This window comes from Stegostoma tigrinum, unplaced genomic scaffold (assembly GCF_030684315.1).
Source record: "Stegostoma tigrinum isolate sSteTig4 unplaced genomic scaffold, sSteTig4.hap1 scaffold_204, whole genome shotgun sequence".
In the NCBI taxonomy this organism is placed as follows: Eukaryota; Metazoa; Chordata; class Chondrichthyes; order Orectolobiformes; family Stegostomatidae; genus Stegostoma; species Stegostoma tigrinum.
Genome location: NW_026728142.1, coordinates 369,950 through 387,937, shown reverse-complemented (window position 1 = coordinate 387,937; position 17,988 = coordinate 369,950). Strand labels below are relative to the sequence as shown.

Sequence of the window (17,988 nt, the reverse complement as noted above, 5' to 3'; positions counted from 1 at the left end):
CTGAAAAGGGGTGTGGAAGATGAGACAAGGAAATGTAACTGAATACAGAATGAGACACGCACCATGTGCTGCTTGGATAAGTTTTCCAGGCTCCATAGGACCCATCATCTTTCTTATATCCCAACATTCTATTATACCCTGGAAAAGAATATACAATGTTTGTTACAGCCTGTGCTTATTTTCCTTTGAGTGTAGAAAAGAGTTGATACGATCAAGGTGTTAAACTGTAGCTGTTTTAAGCTCATATCTGGAGACGTTGCTTCATCTTCGGTCACTTTGGAGCTATACTTCTCAGAACAGACATCAGGAATTTCCAGAAGTAGCAGCTGAAATCTGAATGCCTTGCCTCAAATTGATTATGCATGGGATGTCTCAGCTGAAGTTTTCACAATCGAATTAGGAACTTTTCTTTTCAGTCTGAGCACAGAGGTAAAATAAAATGAAATCTAAAAAAAATTGATGTTTTAATCAAGTTGTGTGTAAATAATAAATTTTAAAAAACCGCAACAATGCAACTTTTATGAGGATTTAGACTTATATTGCTCTTGGTGCTCGCTAAGTTTGAAGGCCTTTTGTTAAAGAGGGCTTCCAAGTTAATTGTTCTGTAATTTAACTGTAATGTACTTTTATTCTCCTGGGTATTATATGAATCTAGAAAAGTCGTAACTCACATTTTAAGACAACGTCTTTTCTGGGATGAGAACAGGTGATATAAATTGTGCATTATAGCGCTGATACAACAACTTTAAGAGGTGTATTAGCCCACAGATTAGCAGTCTGAATGCAAAGTGTCAAGCTCCCAGAGTTGGGATTTTGAGTTTTAGTTTTAGTTTTGGTTTCTCAGCAGCAGTTGCTGATATCTTGAAGCTGGGTTTGGAAGCTGTAGTACACCTCTCCCTATTACACTTTCTCTCTGAGGTTTCGCTTGGTGTTGCTCCCCCCCCCCACCCCCCACCCCGTGCACTGGAAAATTGCTTGCAAGACAATCTATTTTACTGAATTCTGCCTTTTGCCAAGGTGTGTCTAAAGAATGTTACTATATTGGAACAGTTACTTAGCAGTGATTAATATAGCTGCAAAGTATTTGCAAGATAGCAGCTGAGTAAGACACTCGAACCAGAGCTCTACTTTTTTTCCTTCTTTTTTCCACCTTTCCACATTTCTTTTCAGCTAATGATTTGACCTTACCTGGAGGAGAATGGAGGAGCTGGAGAGTCCCAGGGGTGAACGCTGGAACAGAGACCAGTGCATGGAGTTGAATTCCAAAGTGGAGGCTGGGATGAGGAAGTAGTCCTGGAGCAGAGGCCAGTGAATGGAATCCATCCCTGAGAAAACTTACTTTGCAGCAGCTAAGAGCCGGTGTGGAGTGGACTGGAGCAGGGATGATTGTTGGGCTGGGGGTCTGGTGCAGACAGTCAGACCACATGTGGAAGCCCCTGCACTGAGCTACTGCAATGTGATGCTTATTTATAATTCAGTTATTGTAGTCTATGAATCACTGTAAAGTAATGCAACAACTTCTTTTTTTCATTGCTCATTTTGTATCTAGGTTACTTGTACTTAAGATGGTACCATAAGAAACAACGTTGTATGATTTTTCACGATACTCCTGTACTTGAGTTCAGGTGACCATAAAGAACATTCTATTCCATTATTTTGTTCAGCATTTCAATTTACAGTTAAGGCAATTCTTTTCTTTGCCTATATTTTAATGGTACTGTAAAAATAAAGGATGTTTTGCTTAACGTCAAGTAGACTGACAATCAAATTACATCTGGAATGCAACACCTTACATTTACCTTTAAAATAAGAAAAAAACTACTGTCTGGGCTATCTTCTGAATATACTTCGTGGGGGTTTGGTCTGATCCATAACAATATTACAATATTGTGAAAGAAACATCTGAAATTTGTGCTGGTAGTAATCAGACCATCTGCTAACAATGCATGAAAATGAAGCTAGACTTTTGGAAATTTGCACATTCCAAATCAGGGTTTCAAATAGGACGTAGAAACACTCTGAAATTCAGTTTGGACAACATTTTTTCAGTCAATTGAAACAAAAACATTAGATTGAGGAAATGTGATTTTGCATACCAGCATATGGCCATTTGAGTATAATGCAAGTACGATCTCTTTGCAAAAGCGGTTAGCATTGTTCCAACTTCACAAGTAAAGTAAACTCAAACGATGTTAATATCTTGGTCATTGCGTTCACTGGCAAATCAAATGCAGACCTTCTATAAAACATTGCCTTATAAATAGTTTAAGCGCTTCTCTTACAGAATAACTGAAGGTTCATACAACATAACCACACTGTCAAAATTCAAACCCTAGTCAAGTTTAACCTGCACAGTGAGCCTGAAGTTTAATGGAAGTAACATCTAGAAAAAAAAGAAGCAAACGTGCATAGCTGAATATTCGCCTTCTGTAATGCAGTATTCAATGATGCTATGAGCCAATTTTCCTTTGTGGTTTTAAATAGCAGCAATGCTCTCTAATTCTACATTTTCTTTAAGGAATGCATAGAAAGGAAGCAATAAGGGGTGAATTTAACTGAGAAGGTTTGTTGCTGGATCCTATGTTATCCTAAAGGAAATAAGGTTACCTGTTTCAATGTGGAAGATTGCTTCGTCCTTGCGTTCGGCTTTAAGTGATAGCCATTGATCGCTTTGGTCAAGGTATTCAACAGCAAAGACTGTAGGGGCCATATGCATCGCCGTTTGCTCTGCACACCCAGTGGGGACTTTAATGAGATTGTCAATTCCAGCAGCACTTAGTGAGTTCTCCACTGCCTCTCCCATTACTGTCCCTAAAACAACAGGGTTCAAGGTTCAAACAAGATTTAGTTCCTGTCTTAGACTATCTTCAAAATATATTTTGTGGGGGTTTGATCTTATCCATAACAACATTACAATATTGTGAAAGAAGCATCTGAAATTTGTGCTGGTAGTAATCAGACTAACTGCTAGCAATGCATGAAAATGAAGCTTTTAGAAGACGACAAATTTCATTTCTCTTCTCAGATCTGAACAGAGTTTCTTGCAATTCCAACACTCTTTATGCAGTATGGAAGTGGTTAACTGCATAGAACTGTAGTGATCATTACAAGGCCAGCCAAGAGAACCTCATAAAATATGATTCCTTTGATTGGTCTCATCAGTGAAGCCTGGCTAACAGATAAAAACAGGGGTGTCAGGCATTTGGGCATTCTTGGAGTTGACTCTGATAAGGCTGTATTAGAGTCAAGGACTTTTCATGTGTAAGTAAAGGGTGACTTGTTGTTGGAACACTGGCCACTGTGGAATTATTTCAGTGGCAACAAGAATAAAGCACATTGTGGAGAAACTCACGACTACAGTGTCTTTGAGTTGGTAAGGATTGCTTGCATCGTGCATTAGGTGGGAAGCTTGATTCATTCAACACTGCTATCAAAGACTGGTCCCCAGTATGTGCTACTTTTTCCCGAAAAAAATGGCATTAGGGTAAATGAAAAGCAACGAGTAATTCTCCAGCTCGGAGACCCACAGCTTTTTTGGTTTTTTTGGAGCCGAACTTTCCCTGACGCACCAAATACTATAACCTTTCAAGGGTTGACGGAGTTGGTCAGGAATATTGCGACCCCAAGCCTCCTATCAAAATGAGACATTACCAGTTTTACTCTGTGATTTAAGAATCAAGGGAATCCATGTCAGGATTTTTGATGCAGTTAAAATGTCTAGCAGAGACATGTGACTTTGGATTAACTGGTTGAGGGACTGGTTGATATGTGGATTAGTGACATAACCGTGCAAAAGCAAACCACTGGCTGAAGCCTAACTGGACTTCAAACAGGCAATTCATCTGGCTTTATCCTTGGAAAATGCGACAGGTGGAGCATATGAGCTGCAGGATATTTTGGTGGAAGTAGACACCCTCGCTAGTCTGACTGAGCTTGGAGGACACTACTTCAGTGCAGCCAATTACATAGCCTCACTCAGGGCATGCCCTGAACAGAGCGACTCTAGGACAGCCCACAGAAAAACCTAAAAACGAAGCCAAGCCTCAGCCGAACAGTTTAATACGGGCCAGCAAGCCATTGTAGTTGCCGCTGGTATGTGAATTTGAGATAGAAAAACTAAATGGAGTGAACATATAAGCCAGTATGCAGGAGAGTGTACACCCTGGGAAATCTACCTACATCTTATTTGGAACAGTTAAATTGCTTAGCAACATGTAAATCAGAACCAAAGTAAAAATAAAATTGTTTAAATGGTCATTCCTAATGGAGCTCAATATTGGCACAGCTATTTCAGTGATCACAGGATCACTCTTCAACAAGGTTTGCTCTGTTTTCACAAGACCTCAGCCAGGCTGAGAACCTATACCGAGGAACCTCTACCAGGGAACCCTTTTTAGATTAAGGGAACAACTTTTGTTCTGGTCTTTTATGAAAAGTAGCTGGTTCAGTTACCACAGATTGTAGTAAAAGGCTCTGGCTCAAGCTTGATTTTTTTTTTTGAGGGTGGTGGGGAGGAAACGGTTGAGAAAGATTCATTGCAATTGGCTCTTTTTCCTCGATTACAAAATGGTTGCCTGAATGAAGTCCTAATTAACTAAATGGAAATCTTTCAGGAAGATTGCAGAAGTATCAAAGGAGCCAAGGACTCCTTACATGTTCACCAGGAAGCAATTCCACAATTCTGCAGTGCCATTTGACTTATGTGCAAAAGTAGATGCGAAAATTAGAGGCTTGAAAGCAAAGGAATGATCAAAATGGTCCAGTTTGCAGAAATGGGCAGCATCAGGTACCGATTTTGAATCTCGAGAGGTCAGTTCCCTTTTGTCAGAATTTTAGCAAATGTAAGTTTTTCACAGCTTGGTAAACACACAATCCCTTACATAGGGGAATTATATGCAAAGTTGGCAGGGGGACTGTCTTTCACGAAGCTGGACATGAGCCATGTACACTTGTGATTACAGTTAGCTGAGAGTTCTTAGAAGTGTGCTACAATTAATGCCCATAAGGATTCATACCAAACATACAAGACTGTCATTAGGGGGTATCCTCAGCCTGTGCACTTTTTCAGTGGACATTAGAGAACATTTTGCAAGGTTTATCCAAGGTTGACATTTATCTAGATGACATGTTAATAACCAGGAAGACCTGTCAGAGCACTTGGAAATAGTCATTAGGCATTTCTGCGAGGTGGGTGTATGCCTTAGAAGGGAAAAATATACGTTTCAGGTACTCCAAGAGACCTATTTCGGCTACAGAGCCAACAAACCAGTTTACACCTGTTCAAACATAATGTGAGGGTGCTCAAAGATGCCCCGGCTTCCACTTGTGTACTGGAGATGAGGTCTTTCCTTGGGCTGGTAAATTATTCTGGAAAATTTATTAATAACTTGGCCTCCATCCAATTTATGTACCTTTGCATCAAATCCTAAAAAAAACAAAGAGTCAGCCATGGAAATGGTGGAGTAGCCACATCATAGCTTTCAGAAAAGTGAAGAAATAGCTACTGTCTTCTAAGATGTTGGCATACTATGACCGCAAGTACGGCATCTATATAGTATTAGCTCATAGGCAGCCCAATGGAGAAGAATGTCCAATAGTGCCAGAGATAATGGGAATATCAGATGCTAGAGAATCTGAGATAACAAAGTGTGGAGCTGGATGAACACAGCAGGCCTAGCAGCATCTTAGGAGTACAAAAGGTGACGTTTTGGGCCTAGACCCTTTATCAGAAAAGATAACTTTTTTTATCTCAATGTCCAATAGTGTATGCTTCCAGGGCTTTGGCTAATGCAGAGCATATACATAGAGGAAGGAAGAAATGTGGTCATATTTGGAGTCAGGAAATTGTGTCAATACCTTCATGGACATAAATTTGTAAGAATAATCATCAAGTGGTAAGGCAAAAGCAAAACCTGAGAAAACAACATTTTTTTCTCTCAGTAAAAGAAAACCCAACTGCTGCCTAATGAACTCCAAAACTCTTTATCCAGGATTACCCAAGTCAAACATGGTAGAAATTCCACCTCAGACCACTACTGTATTCAAACAATCTGCCTTGGAAAACCTGTGTATGGTGGCACAGTGGCTCAGTGGCTATAGCTGCTGCCTTACAGCACCAGGGTCCTGGGTGTGATTCCACCCTTGTGTGACTGTCTGTGTGGAGTTGGCATGTTCTCCGGGCGCTCTGGTTTGCTCCCACAGTTCAAAGGATATGCTGCATTGGCCATGCTAAATTGCCCTGTAGCGTTCAGGGATGTGTGGATTGGGGGACGGGTTAGGGTGGGATGCTCTGAGGGTCAGTGTGGACTTGTTGGGCTGAAGGCCCTGTTTCCACATGGTAGGGATTTTATGATAATAGACCACAAACACCTGCTAGATATATTTAAAAAGGACAAGACTGTGCTGAACATAGCTTCAGGCTGAATTCAGCAGTGGGCTCTATAACAAGTGCATATCTGGGAGGCCAAGTAGTGAATTTGGATGCATCTAGCCACCTCCCTCCAGCAGATGCACCACCAGTGATCCTGCCACTGTAAGATTCCATAATGGTTTTAAAATTTTCTGGGCAGCTGACAATATCAGACTTTGGATGTAGAAAGGTCCAGTCATGGCAAAACTGAAACTGCTGGTGATGATGGAGAAAGTCAAAAAGGTTTTACAACCAGAACTGAAACTTTTTTGGACCCAGAGAGGGGCCAGATCACAGTAGAGGATGACATATTGTTATGGGGAGCAAGAGTGATTGTCGAGCAAAGGCCCCTGCCAAGTACTGGCTGAACTCAACCAGGGTCATTCAGGTGTTTCCAAAATGAAGATGTTTGTGAAAAGTTACATCTAGTGCCCAGAAATGGATTCAGACATAGCCGTGTTAGCAGGGCAGTGCCCAGAGTGCCTTCAAGGACAAAATCATTGCCAGCAGCTCCCTCACATTTATGAGAACAGTTGGCTAAACCCTGGACTTGGTTACATGTCAGCTATGCAGGTCCTTTCATCGGCTCATTATTCTCAGTCATTGCGGAATCACACTCAAAGTGGTTGGACATGCATAGAGTGTTTTCATCAAACACAGGAACAAAGAAGAAACACTAATTGCAACTTTTGCATTACTTGAATGCCCTTAAGTGTTGGCCGTAAATAACGTGCCATGGTTTACCAGCAGGAAATTTGAGTACTTCCTGAAGTCAATTGGCCATTGTCAATTGTTGGCAAAACCTATCTAATTCACTAACGTCCTTCAGGGAAGCAAATCTGCCACCCTCACCTGGTCTGGCCTACAAGTGACTCCAGACCCACAGCAACGTGGTTGACTCAACTGCCCTGTGAAATGACCTAGCAAACTATTCAGTTGTATCAAGCAGTACACAAAGTCTCAAAGAAATGAAATTGTATGGATTACCAGGCAACAAGCTTGGCACCAAAAAGACAACAGCAGAAACTGACCTGTTAGCCTTGCAATTCCTCCTCACTAACATCTGGGGACTAGTGGCAAAAATGGGAGAGCTGTCTCACAGACTAGTCAAGCAACAACCTGACATAGTCATACTCACAGAATCGTACCTTCCAGATAACGTCACAGACACACCACCATCACAATCCCTGGACATGTCCTGTCTCACCGTCCAAACAGACCCAGCAGAGCGGGCAGCACAGTGGGATACAGGCAGGAAGGAGTTGCTCTAGGAGTCCTCAACATTGACTCAGGACCCCATGAAATCTTGTGGCTTCAGGTTAAACCATGGGCAAGGAAATCGCCTGCCAAATTCCATATACCATCCTCCCTTGGCTGATAAATCCATACTTGTCAACGTTGAACAACACTTAGAGGAAGCACTGAGGATGGCAAGGGCACAAAATGTACTCTGGGTGGGGGATTTCAATGTCCATCACCAAGAGCGGCTCGGCAGCAGTACTACTGATCGAGCTGGTGGGGTTCTAGAGGTCACAGCGGCTAGACTGGGTCTGTGGCAGGTAGTGACGGAACCAACAAGAGGTAAAAACATACTTGACCGCCAGCTACAGTTGTGTCTATCCATGACATTATTGGTAAGCGTGGCCATTGCACAGTCCTTGTGGAGACGGTCCCACCTTCACATTGAAAATAACCTCCATTGTGTTGTGTGGCATTATTACTAAATGGAACAGACTTTGCACAGATTTAGCAACTCAATACTGGGCATCTATGAGGTGCTATGGCCCATCAACAGCAGTGGAATTGTATTCCAACACAATCTGTAACCTCATGGCCCGGCATATCCCCCACTCAACCATTACCATCAAGCCAGGAGATCAACCCAGGTTCAATGGAAAGTGCAGGAGGGCATGCCAGGAGCAGCACCAGGCATACCTGAAGATGAGGTATCATCCTGGTGAAGACACCAAACAGGGCTACTTGCATGTCACACAGCAAAAGCAGCAAGTGAAAGACAGAGCTAAGCGATCCCACAACAACAGATCCGATCCAAGCTTTGCAGTCCTGCCACATCCAGTTCTGAATGGTTGTGAACAATTAAACAACTCACTGGAGAAGACAGATCCACAAATATCCCCATTGTCAATGATGGAAGAGCCCAGCAATCTTCAGCCAGAAGTGCCTATTGGGTGATCCATCTCAGCCTCCTCCAGCGGAGCCCAGCATTACAGATACCAGTCTTCAGCTAATTCGATTTCAAGAAACATTGGAGACAGACACTGGATCCTGCAAAGACTATGGGCCCTGACAACATTCCGGTAATTGTACTGAAGAAAGAACAAAGAAAATTACAGCACAGGAACAGGCCCTTTGGCCCTCCAAGCATGTGCCGATCCAGATCCTCTATCCAAACCTGTTGCCTATTTCCCAAGGATCTGTATCCCTCTGCTCCTGCCCATTCATGTACCTGTCTAGATACGTCTTAAATGATGCTATTGTGCCTGTCTCTATTACCTCCACTAGCAATGTGATCCAGCATGCACCACCCTGTGTAAAGCACTTTCCACGCATATCTCCCTTAAACTTTGTCCCTCTCACCTTGAAATCACGACCACTAGTAATTGAGTCCCCCACTCTGGGGGAAAAAAAAACTTCTTGCTATTCACCCTGTCGAGATATCTCATGATTTTGATGGCTTGTGCTGCGGAACCTGCCGCTCCCTTCGCCGAGCTGCCCCAGTACAGTTACAACACAGATATCTTCCAACAATGTGGAAAATTGCCCAAGTATGTCCTGTACAGAAAAAGCAGGACAAATCCAACCTGGCCAATTACGGCACTATCAGTCTACTTGCGATCATCAGTAAAGTGATGGAAGGTGTCATCAACAGTGCTAGCAAGCAGCACCTGCTCAGTGACACCCAGTTTGGGTTCCGCCAGGGCCATTCAGCTTCATTACAGCCTAGTTCAAACATGGACAAATGAGCTGAATTCCAGAGGTGAGGTGAGAGTGAAAGCCCTTGACATCCAGGCTACATTCAACAAAGCATGGCATCAAGGAGCCTTAGCAAAACTAAGCATGCGTGTCAGGGAAAAATCTCTGACAGAGTCACGCCTCACATAAAGGAAGATGGTCATGGTTGATGGAAGACAATCACTTCAGCAGGAGTTCCTCAGGGTAGTGTCCTAGGGCAAATCGTTTTCTGCTGCTTTATCAATGCCCTTCCCTTCATCATAAGGTCAGAGGTGGGGATGTTCACTGATGATTGCACAATGTTCAGTACGATTTGTGACTCCTCAGATGCTGAAGCAGTCCATGTTCACATGCAACAAGATCTGGGCAATATCCAGGCAAGTAATATTTGTGCCAAACAAACGCCAGGCTCTGACCATCACCAACAAGAGACAATCTAACCATTTTCCCTTGACATTCAATGGCATTACCATCACTGAGTCCCCCACTATCAACATCCTGGGGTTTAATCATTGATCAGAAACTCAAAGGGACTCAACACGTAATGCAGTGGCTACAAGACCAGGTCAGAAGCTAGGAATACTGCACTGAGTAACTCTCCACCTGTCTCCTCAAAGCCTGTCCACCACCTACAATGCACAAGTCAGGCTTATGATTGAATAGTCCCCACCTGCTTGGGTGGGCACAGTCCCAACAACACTCAAAGCTTGACACCATCCAGGACAGAGCAGCCCGCTTGACTGGCATTACACCCACAAGCATTCACTCCCTCCACCACCAATGCTCAGTAGCAGCAGTGTGTACTGTCAACAAGATGCGCTGCAGAAATTCACCAAAGATCCTCAGAAAGAACCTTCCAAACCCAGGACTACTTCTCTCTAAAAAGGACAAAGGCAGCAGATTCATGGGAAGACCACCACATCCACGCTCCCCTCCAAGTCACTCATCATCCTGATTTGGAAATATATTGCCATTCCATCATAGTCACTGGGCCAAAACCTTGGAAATCCCTCCCTAATTGTACTGTGGATCAACCTACAGCAGGAGGACTGCAGCGGTTCAAGAAGGCAGCTCACCACCACCTTCTCATGGACAATTAGGGACGGGCAATAAATGCTGGCCAGACAGCGACACCCCCATCCACAAACGAATGAATGAATAAATAAATAAAAGGCATTCAGCAAAAAAGAACAATTCCATACCGTCAATCATCTGATGCTCCGATAGAAAGAACAGTTCGAACTCTGAAGACAGGCTTAAAGAAATAGTGTACAGCTTCTCTCGATAACAAACTGTCCAATTCCTATTTGATCATGCAACTACAGAGACAGCTCCAGCAGTGAAAATCATGGGAAGAAGCATCCACATTTAGATAAATCTGATCTTTCCAGACCTTGCAGCCGTGGGGACAGTGGGGGAGATGAAATGACACCGGGAATGCCGAAGTTGGGCACAAGACATCACTAAGAAAGAGACAGAGACGCAGTTTATTTCAGGGGACGAAGTTTGGTGTGGGCACCATGGGAATGGCCCTGTATGGATAAGGGGCATGGTCGACATGAGGTCAGGTCAAGTGTTATATAAAGAACACGTAGATGCGATGGCCTGAATAAGCAGGCAGACCATATGAAAGCTGCAAACTTGCAACTGGGCAAGAACACAATGTGCCTGGCTCCTCAGAATGGGCAGCAAGGCTGGTGGAACCCATGGGTTCTCCCTCCTATTCAAGTGTCAAATAGACCTGGGAACCAGAGGGACACGGCAGATATCACCGCATCGTTGCCTTTGACAACTGGAGAGGAGAATGAATTTCTTCTGAGACACACCGGGCACAAGATGCGAGCTACTGTGCATTACTCGCCCTTATCTGATGAGGAGTCAGAGGAACTTGAGCCAACACTAAAATGCCCCAGGAGGAGCTATGAAGAAAAGAACCAGCTTGTCTCCGTGAGGTCAGCGCAGGAGGGTTGTAGTGATTGTAATGGGTCAGCCAGGTGGAACTAGGGTGGCACGGTGGCTCAGTGGTTAGCACTGCAGCCTCACAGTGCCAGGGACCCAGGTTCGATTCCAGCCTCAGGCGATTGTCTATGCAGAGTTTGCACATTCTCCCCACGTCTGCGTGTTTTTCCTCCAGGTGCTCCGGTTTCCTCCTACAGTCCAAAGATGTGCAGGCTAGGTGGTTTGGCTGTGCTAAATTGCCCGTAGTGTTCAGGGATGTGTTATCCAGGGATGGTTTTGGGTGGGATGCTCCAAAGGTCAGTGTAGACTTGTTAGGCCAAAGGGCCTGTTTCCATACTGTAGGGAATCAAATCTAATCTAATCTCAGAATTGTTTCCCTGACTGGTGCTGTTACTCTGGTCCAGATTGGAAGCCCTGGCTGACAGGTAAAAACTGGAGTGTCAGATATCCATTTGACAGTGACATGCTGTATCAGAATCATGGGCGTGCAAATAAAGGCTGATTTAGTGACAGGATACCAGATTCCGTGGAGTTATTTCAAGAACAATATTTTCTAAGTGCACAAACTTCTGAGGTTGTTTGGGTCAACAGTTGGTCTTCATGAATTAAAAACGACAGAAATAGCTCGGAAATCTCAGCAATTCTGCAGGGAGAAATCAGAGTTAACGTTTTGGTTCCAGGAACCCTTCTTCAGGACTGAGGTCACTAGACCTGAAATGTTAACTCTGATTTCTCTCCACAGATTCTGCCAGACTTGCTGTGATTTTTCAGCAATTTCTGTTTTTGATTCTTATTTGCAGCATCCACAGATCTTTCGGCTTTTCATTAGCCTTCTCGTCTTTGAATCCAAAACTGAGCTCCTGTCTCGAGATTGAAATGAAAATTCCAGGCTGAAAACTCTCATGCAGTAATGATGGAGACAACAGTACACATAGAAAACCATGGTGCTTTGGAAACCTCACAGTCGGATGGTGGAGAAATGGGAAGTTATTAGCCGTAATGTAGTTGAATGGCATGGGAGTAAACTGACTACTGTTGTTTCCATTTCCTATGTGCCTCACCTCTCTATCTATTAGGAACTATAACCCAATCTTATAATATTACTTACATTAATTTAGGCTAATATATATCCCATATTTATTTAGCTATCAATTGAACACTTCATGGATTCTAACAAATAACCCTTGCCAAAAAGACAGAATGCTAAAAGAGAAATGCAGTATCTACTCACCTGTGGCACGGATGTACATATAATTGTCAGTGTCAGGTACCAAGTTAGATGGCTCTTCTTCAGATATTTCATAGGTGCTTTTTGCTGGAAAAGATAGATAGAGTGTTTAGGACGTCAACCTGGAATGTAAAGTAAAAGCAAAACACTTTGGATGTTGTAAATCTGAAACTTGTAGCAAAGTTGCTGGAGAAACCGAGCTGTTCAGAGAGAAACAGACTTAACATTTCATGTCCCTTTTTTGATTTTCTGGGTGACATCATAACTCCATATGTTTCATCACTCCTGAAATGTCATCACCCCTCCATGGCCTTGACTAACCATCCTCACACTGTGCTTCCTGTAAGCACTCCATTTCATTCTCACATATTCCACATCTCTCTCATGTCTGTTCTGATGATGCCACTTTCTACTGGGCTGCATCCACATGACATGGTTAACAAGACTTCAGCCATGTCCAACATATCTCTCACTTCTGTTCTCATCCATTCCTCTCATTCACAAAGAATAACAGGATTCCATTCTTCTTTCATTTTCACCCAAATCGTCACTGCTTTCAAAAGGATCATCTCTCACATTCACACCACCTCCAGCAGAATGCCACCACTGAACATATCATCCCCCACCCCACCACCCCGATTCCACTGTGTCACTAGATTGATTTTGGTCACTGAAAGCTGTCAAAATGTTAGCTCAAAAATGGCTACGCTTGGTTCAGTTGAGGAATATATCACACCAACACCTTAAATCCCCCAAATCCTTTCCTTAGAACTCCTTCAAGTCACAACTAATTTTGTCCCCTAAGGCAAATGTTTATTTGTATCATGGTTTGGGCAGCAAGATTCAGATCATAAGCACTATCTGTTTTTTTTAGACAAAGTTTACTCTCACATATCCAGGGCATCTTTCATTAAACATCCTGGCAACGTAGCCTCTAGTTCATGTGGCATCATGGGAATTATATTTCCTTTCCTCAGCTATCTAAGTCTTGTACGATTTGGAATATCTTCATCAAATCTCTCTTCGATCTTTTAGACTTCAAGGAACACTTATGCTTCAATGCCAGTTATTTGATTTTAATGCATGCAAACAAACTCATTGTCCAGGATTTGAGAAAATGTAGATGCCTTGCAAAAGTTCAGTTGCAGGAGTTGCCCAGAGGAAATATCTTGGAGGAGCTGACTCTTCTTCAGAAGTTTCACTTCTTCAGTCCACCTGTCTGCTGCTCAAATGAAAGACATGTGCAACAGCCTGACAACTTCTTCCAGTATGTTTTGCACAACTGCACAGAGACCAACCTACAACAAAAGGCTTGATCTCAGAATCTAGAGCAACATTCTATTGTTATAAAGTGGGTATTCCACATTAACAGGAGCGGTAATACCAGCTAAAAATATTTGATTGTAACAAGAAGAACCATATCAACAATACTTAATCATCCAATTCCACTGAATTGGAATGTAGAATTAACGTTTCGGGTCCAGTGACCTTTCTTCAGAAACAGTCACTGGACCCAAAGCGTTAACTCTGATTTTTTTTCTTAACAGATGCTGCCAGACCTGCTGAGCTTTTCCAGTGATAGTAGGAACTGCAAATGCTGGAGAATCTGAGATAACAAAGTGTAGAGCTGGATGAACACAGCAGGTCAAGCATCATCGTAGGAGCTGGAAAGCTCTTGTTTTTGTTCCTGATTTACAGCATCTACAGTTCTTTTGGGTTTTTTCAGTTTGAATTCAAACGTACATACAAATGGTTGAAGGTTTCATTCTTTGCCACTCATAATTGCTGCTGTGCAGGGAAACTAACTGCTAAAAATAAATTTATTTTTGATGTTCAGCAATGGTTTCAAGGAGACATTCAATTTTCTGTACAAAAATGACTAACAACATTTCAAAGGTTCTGTTAGCTATTATTCTCTGCCATAGTTTTGCTTAGGCAGCTGATTGTTAGACAGCTTTCACAGTTGTCTGTGGGATATCATCGCTCATGACGCATTAGGAAAAATTAAATATGGAACTGCATTTCAATAGCTCAGCAACTGTAAAGAAATCACTGCAGATGACAGGTTTTTATTTAATATTTATAAGCTGAATTTCAACTCTGCATCTTCCATAACATGGCCCTAATATTATCAATGACATTACTGGATTGCAAAAGAACATAAGAATTAGGAACAAGAGTTGGTAATTCAGCTCCTCAAAACTGCTCTGCTATTTGATACCATCCTGGCTGGTCGCCTCTTAGCCTCAACTTCTTTTTCCTGCTCACTATCCAGAATCCTTCACCCTATTACCGCTTTAATTTTCAAGATAGCGATGGAATAGCAGGGTTGTGTGCAGGCTCACTGCTCCCATCTGCTTTCCCTCTTCCTTTTTCTTTTGCTCCAACTCTAATTCTTTGGGTTTGTTTGCTTGCTCTCCCCACTTTTCTGTTGGGGGTAGTTGGCGGCATCAGCACAGCAGTGAGAGCGGGCTGCATGCAGAGTGGTGGACACAGCTTCTCCTGGCAATCGGAGCTTGTGCAGCGGATTTTTCAGAGTGGCAGCACCAGCAAGGTGACATCTGCAGCCGAATTGGGACTCTCGGCAGCCTGGCCTTGCAGTGGAGCCAGGGAGTCCTGGGCAGTAGGCCCACAGCAGAGACTTCTGACCTGACAGCAGCACCAGGGTCTCCTGGTTGCAGTCGCAATAGTTGCAGGGATTTCTGGTTATAGACGAGGTGGCAGCAGCAGTGAAGCAGGCGGCTCCTGGTTGTGGGACAAGTGTGGGATAAGCAGCATCAGCGATGTTGGCCCAGCAGTGAAAAGATAGCATCTAAAGTGTAGCAACGCTTACGTTGATGGGTCTGGCACAGGTGGCAGTGAGTTGGCGAAGGTTTCTCTTTCAGCTAAAGAAGGGCAGGTGCTGGCGTGGACTGGGTTGGAAAGATTGTTATTCTGAGTTTTTATTTCTTTACTTTTCTAATTTATTTCTATAATCTGCAATGCTGAAATTTTTATTTCTTTATTTTTCTAATATTTTCCCCTAAGAATTTGTTCTGAAGAATCTGTACCTAAGTATCCTTGTACCTAAGAATGATACCAAAATGTGGCAACTTGTAAACTTCTCACTGTATTCATTGGAGTACATGTAACAAAAGAAGCTAATTCGATTCAATTTATTTAGCACCCCAAAATCCATTACACTCTGGGATCGTGAAATCCAGAGGTTCATGACCTTTTGAGAGAAGTAACTTCTCCTCATCAATGTTTTAAAATTGCTACCCCTCATACTAAAAATATGACCACACAAGGAAGCATCCTTTCTACTCTATTTTGTTAAAACCCTTTAGCATCTTGTATACCACAACCAGGTCTAGTTTCATTCTTCTAAACTCCAGAGTTTCGGCCTAAACTGCTTTATTTTTTTTGCAAGATAAATCACTCATCTCTGGGATCAATTTACTGAGCCTCCTCTGAACTGCCTCCAATACAACCACATCCCTCCTCAAGTAAGTCAACCAAAATTATACACAATAGCTCACTCTCACTAATGTTTATACAGTTGCAGCAACACCTTTATATTCTATTATGAATCTAATGATGTAGCTGCTATTTTACTTTACTGTGGATTTTGTTTTTCAACATAGTTTCAACACACCGTTAGCAGAATCTTTCTTCTCAGTAAAACAAACTACAATTGGGGAGAAACCTTTTGGGATTGCGACGTATATAGATTACAATGAAAATCTGGCAGGAGAACAAATGCTGTACTATTGCGACATGTCAGGGGACAAGATGTTCTCTAAAAGGACACCTGCAGTAACATTGCAAGCCAGTTGGCTCCTTCTGTGCTGCAAATATTCTAAGTGCCAATACTGCTTCAGGTTTGAATGAAAGTCAGCATGTTGCTTTGTTACTGGAGTCACACACAACTGATAATTAGACGGCTAACAGGTTGTACTAAACATTTATTTTGTTTTGTGCTTTCAGAAATAATGCTACTATTTATGAGCTGAATTCCAGTCTTATAATTTGTGTATAAGGAATTGAACTCTTATGAGGTTACCCTGCTGCTTTGCGAGTTCCGTGAAATACCAACTATGCTACTACTGCTTATTGGAAGCCAAATTTTTCTTACCTTTGGGATTTATGAGGATGCTTGATTCTTCTGTCACAATTACACCTTCAGGCTGTGAGAAAGAGAGAGAGAAAGACGTAAATTAAGAGTAATAGAAAGTCAGTCAATTCTTCAATCTGCAATGCCATTAAAGACAATCTTAGTGAATAGAATTGTATCAGTGATAATGGGAACTGCAGACGCTGGAGAATCCAAGACCGCAAAGTGTGAAGCTGGATGAACACAGCAGGCCAAGCAGCATCTCAGGAGTACAAAAGCTGACGTTTCGGGCCTAGACCCTTCATCAGACGTCAGCTTTTGTGCTCCTGAGATGCTGCTTGGCCTGCTGTGTTCATCCAGCTTCACACTGTTATCTTAGCGAATAGAATACTGACAGCTTCAGACTGGATAAAGTTGCCAAGTGCTATTATTTTCAGTTACAAAACGATGAATTAAGCTCACATATTTTCTCTCTCCAGAGAGGTTTTTTTGGGTTCCCCACTATCAACGAGCTTCTGCCAAGAATTAGCTAACATTCTCTATGCTGAATGGCATAGCTCTGATTTACATTTTAACCTAGAAAATGGCAATACTGGAAAACATTGCCTCTAATCATTCCAATCAGTTCCAATTGAACACCATGAAGATGACATGATATCAGAACTTAACATTATATATTCCAGGGATAACAAGCCCAGTTACTGAAACCCTTACTTAAAACATAAACTGTGCGATTGTGGTGACAAGCTGTTCAGTTGGTGCAGTCTTTATTCTCAGGCCAATATAGTTTTCCTAAAAGGTGTTTATAACTTGACATAGTATTCTTCAACAGTAAAACTGAGACTTTGTATTACTGGAATAAAACATCTCTCCCTTTACATCTACAAAGGCACAAGGTAGAAACAGTAAAATAAAATAACCTCTGTCTGATCTGATCAAGTTTGCAGCAGGCAAACTATTTTTCACCTGCTAAAAATAAAAGTAACTTGCCATTGAGTGCAACAGGTCCTCAATTAATGAGGTCTGCGGCTGTCCCTGACTGTTGCACATTGTGGTAATTTTTCTTCATTAAACAGAGATAAATCTCCTACCTTTACGTGACCAAACAGAGTCTGCTGATGAAACCTCTAAATGTTAATACTTCAAACCAGCTGAAAAATTTGTATTATAGGATAATAAACACACAAATCATGACAGGATTCATTTAATTTCTTGAGTCTCTTTCTAAGAATAAAACAACTAACTCCATTGCCTGAATCTTGAAATTTAGTTTTTCTAAACTATTTATTCAAGGCCCCTTTGAAATAAGGATATTGCAGAATT

The 17,988-nt window shown here is 42.3% G+C and overlaps 1 protein-coding gene across 1 annotated transcript in view; it reads right to left on the bottom strand.

The window, feature by feature from the left end:
- Window positions 1-17,988, bottom strand: part of LOC125467360 (complement C4-A-like) — a gene marked incomplete at its 3' end in the record, with an annotated part of 173,948 nt that overhangs the window by 49,048 nt on the left and 106,912 nt on the right. The window contains exons 22-25 of the mRNA XM_059643735.1: window positions 16,687-16,738; window positions 12,573-12,656; window positions 2,608-2,811; window positions 63-138 (exon numbers count right to left, since the gene is read on the bottom strand). Coding sequence (XP_059499718.1) covers window positions 63-138; window positions 2,608-2,811; window positions 12,573-12,656; window positions 16,687-16,738 — 416 coding nt within the window. The remainder of the gene's footprint in view (window positions 1-62; window positions 139-2,607; window positions 2,812-12,572; window positions 12,657-16,686; window positions 16,739-17,988) is intronic.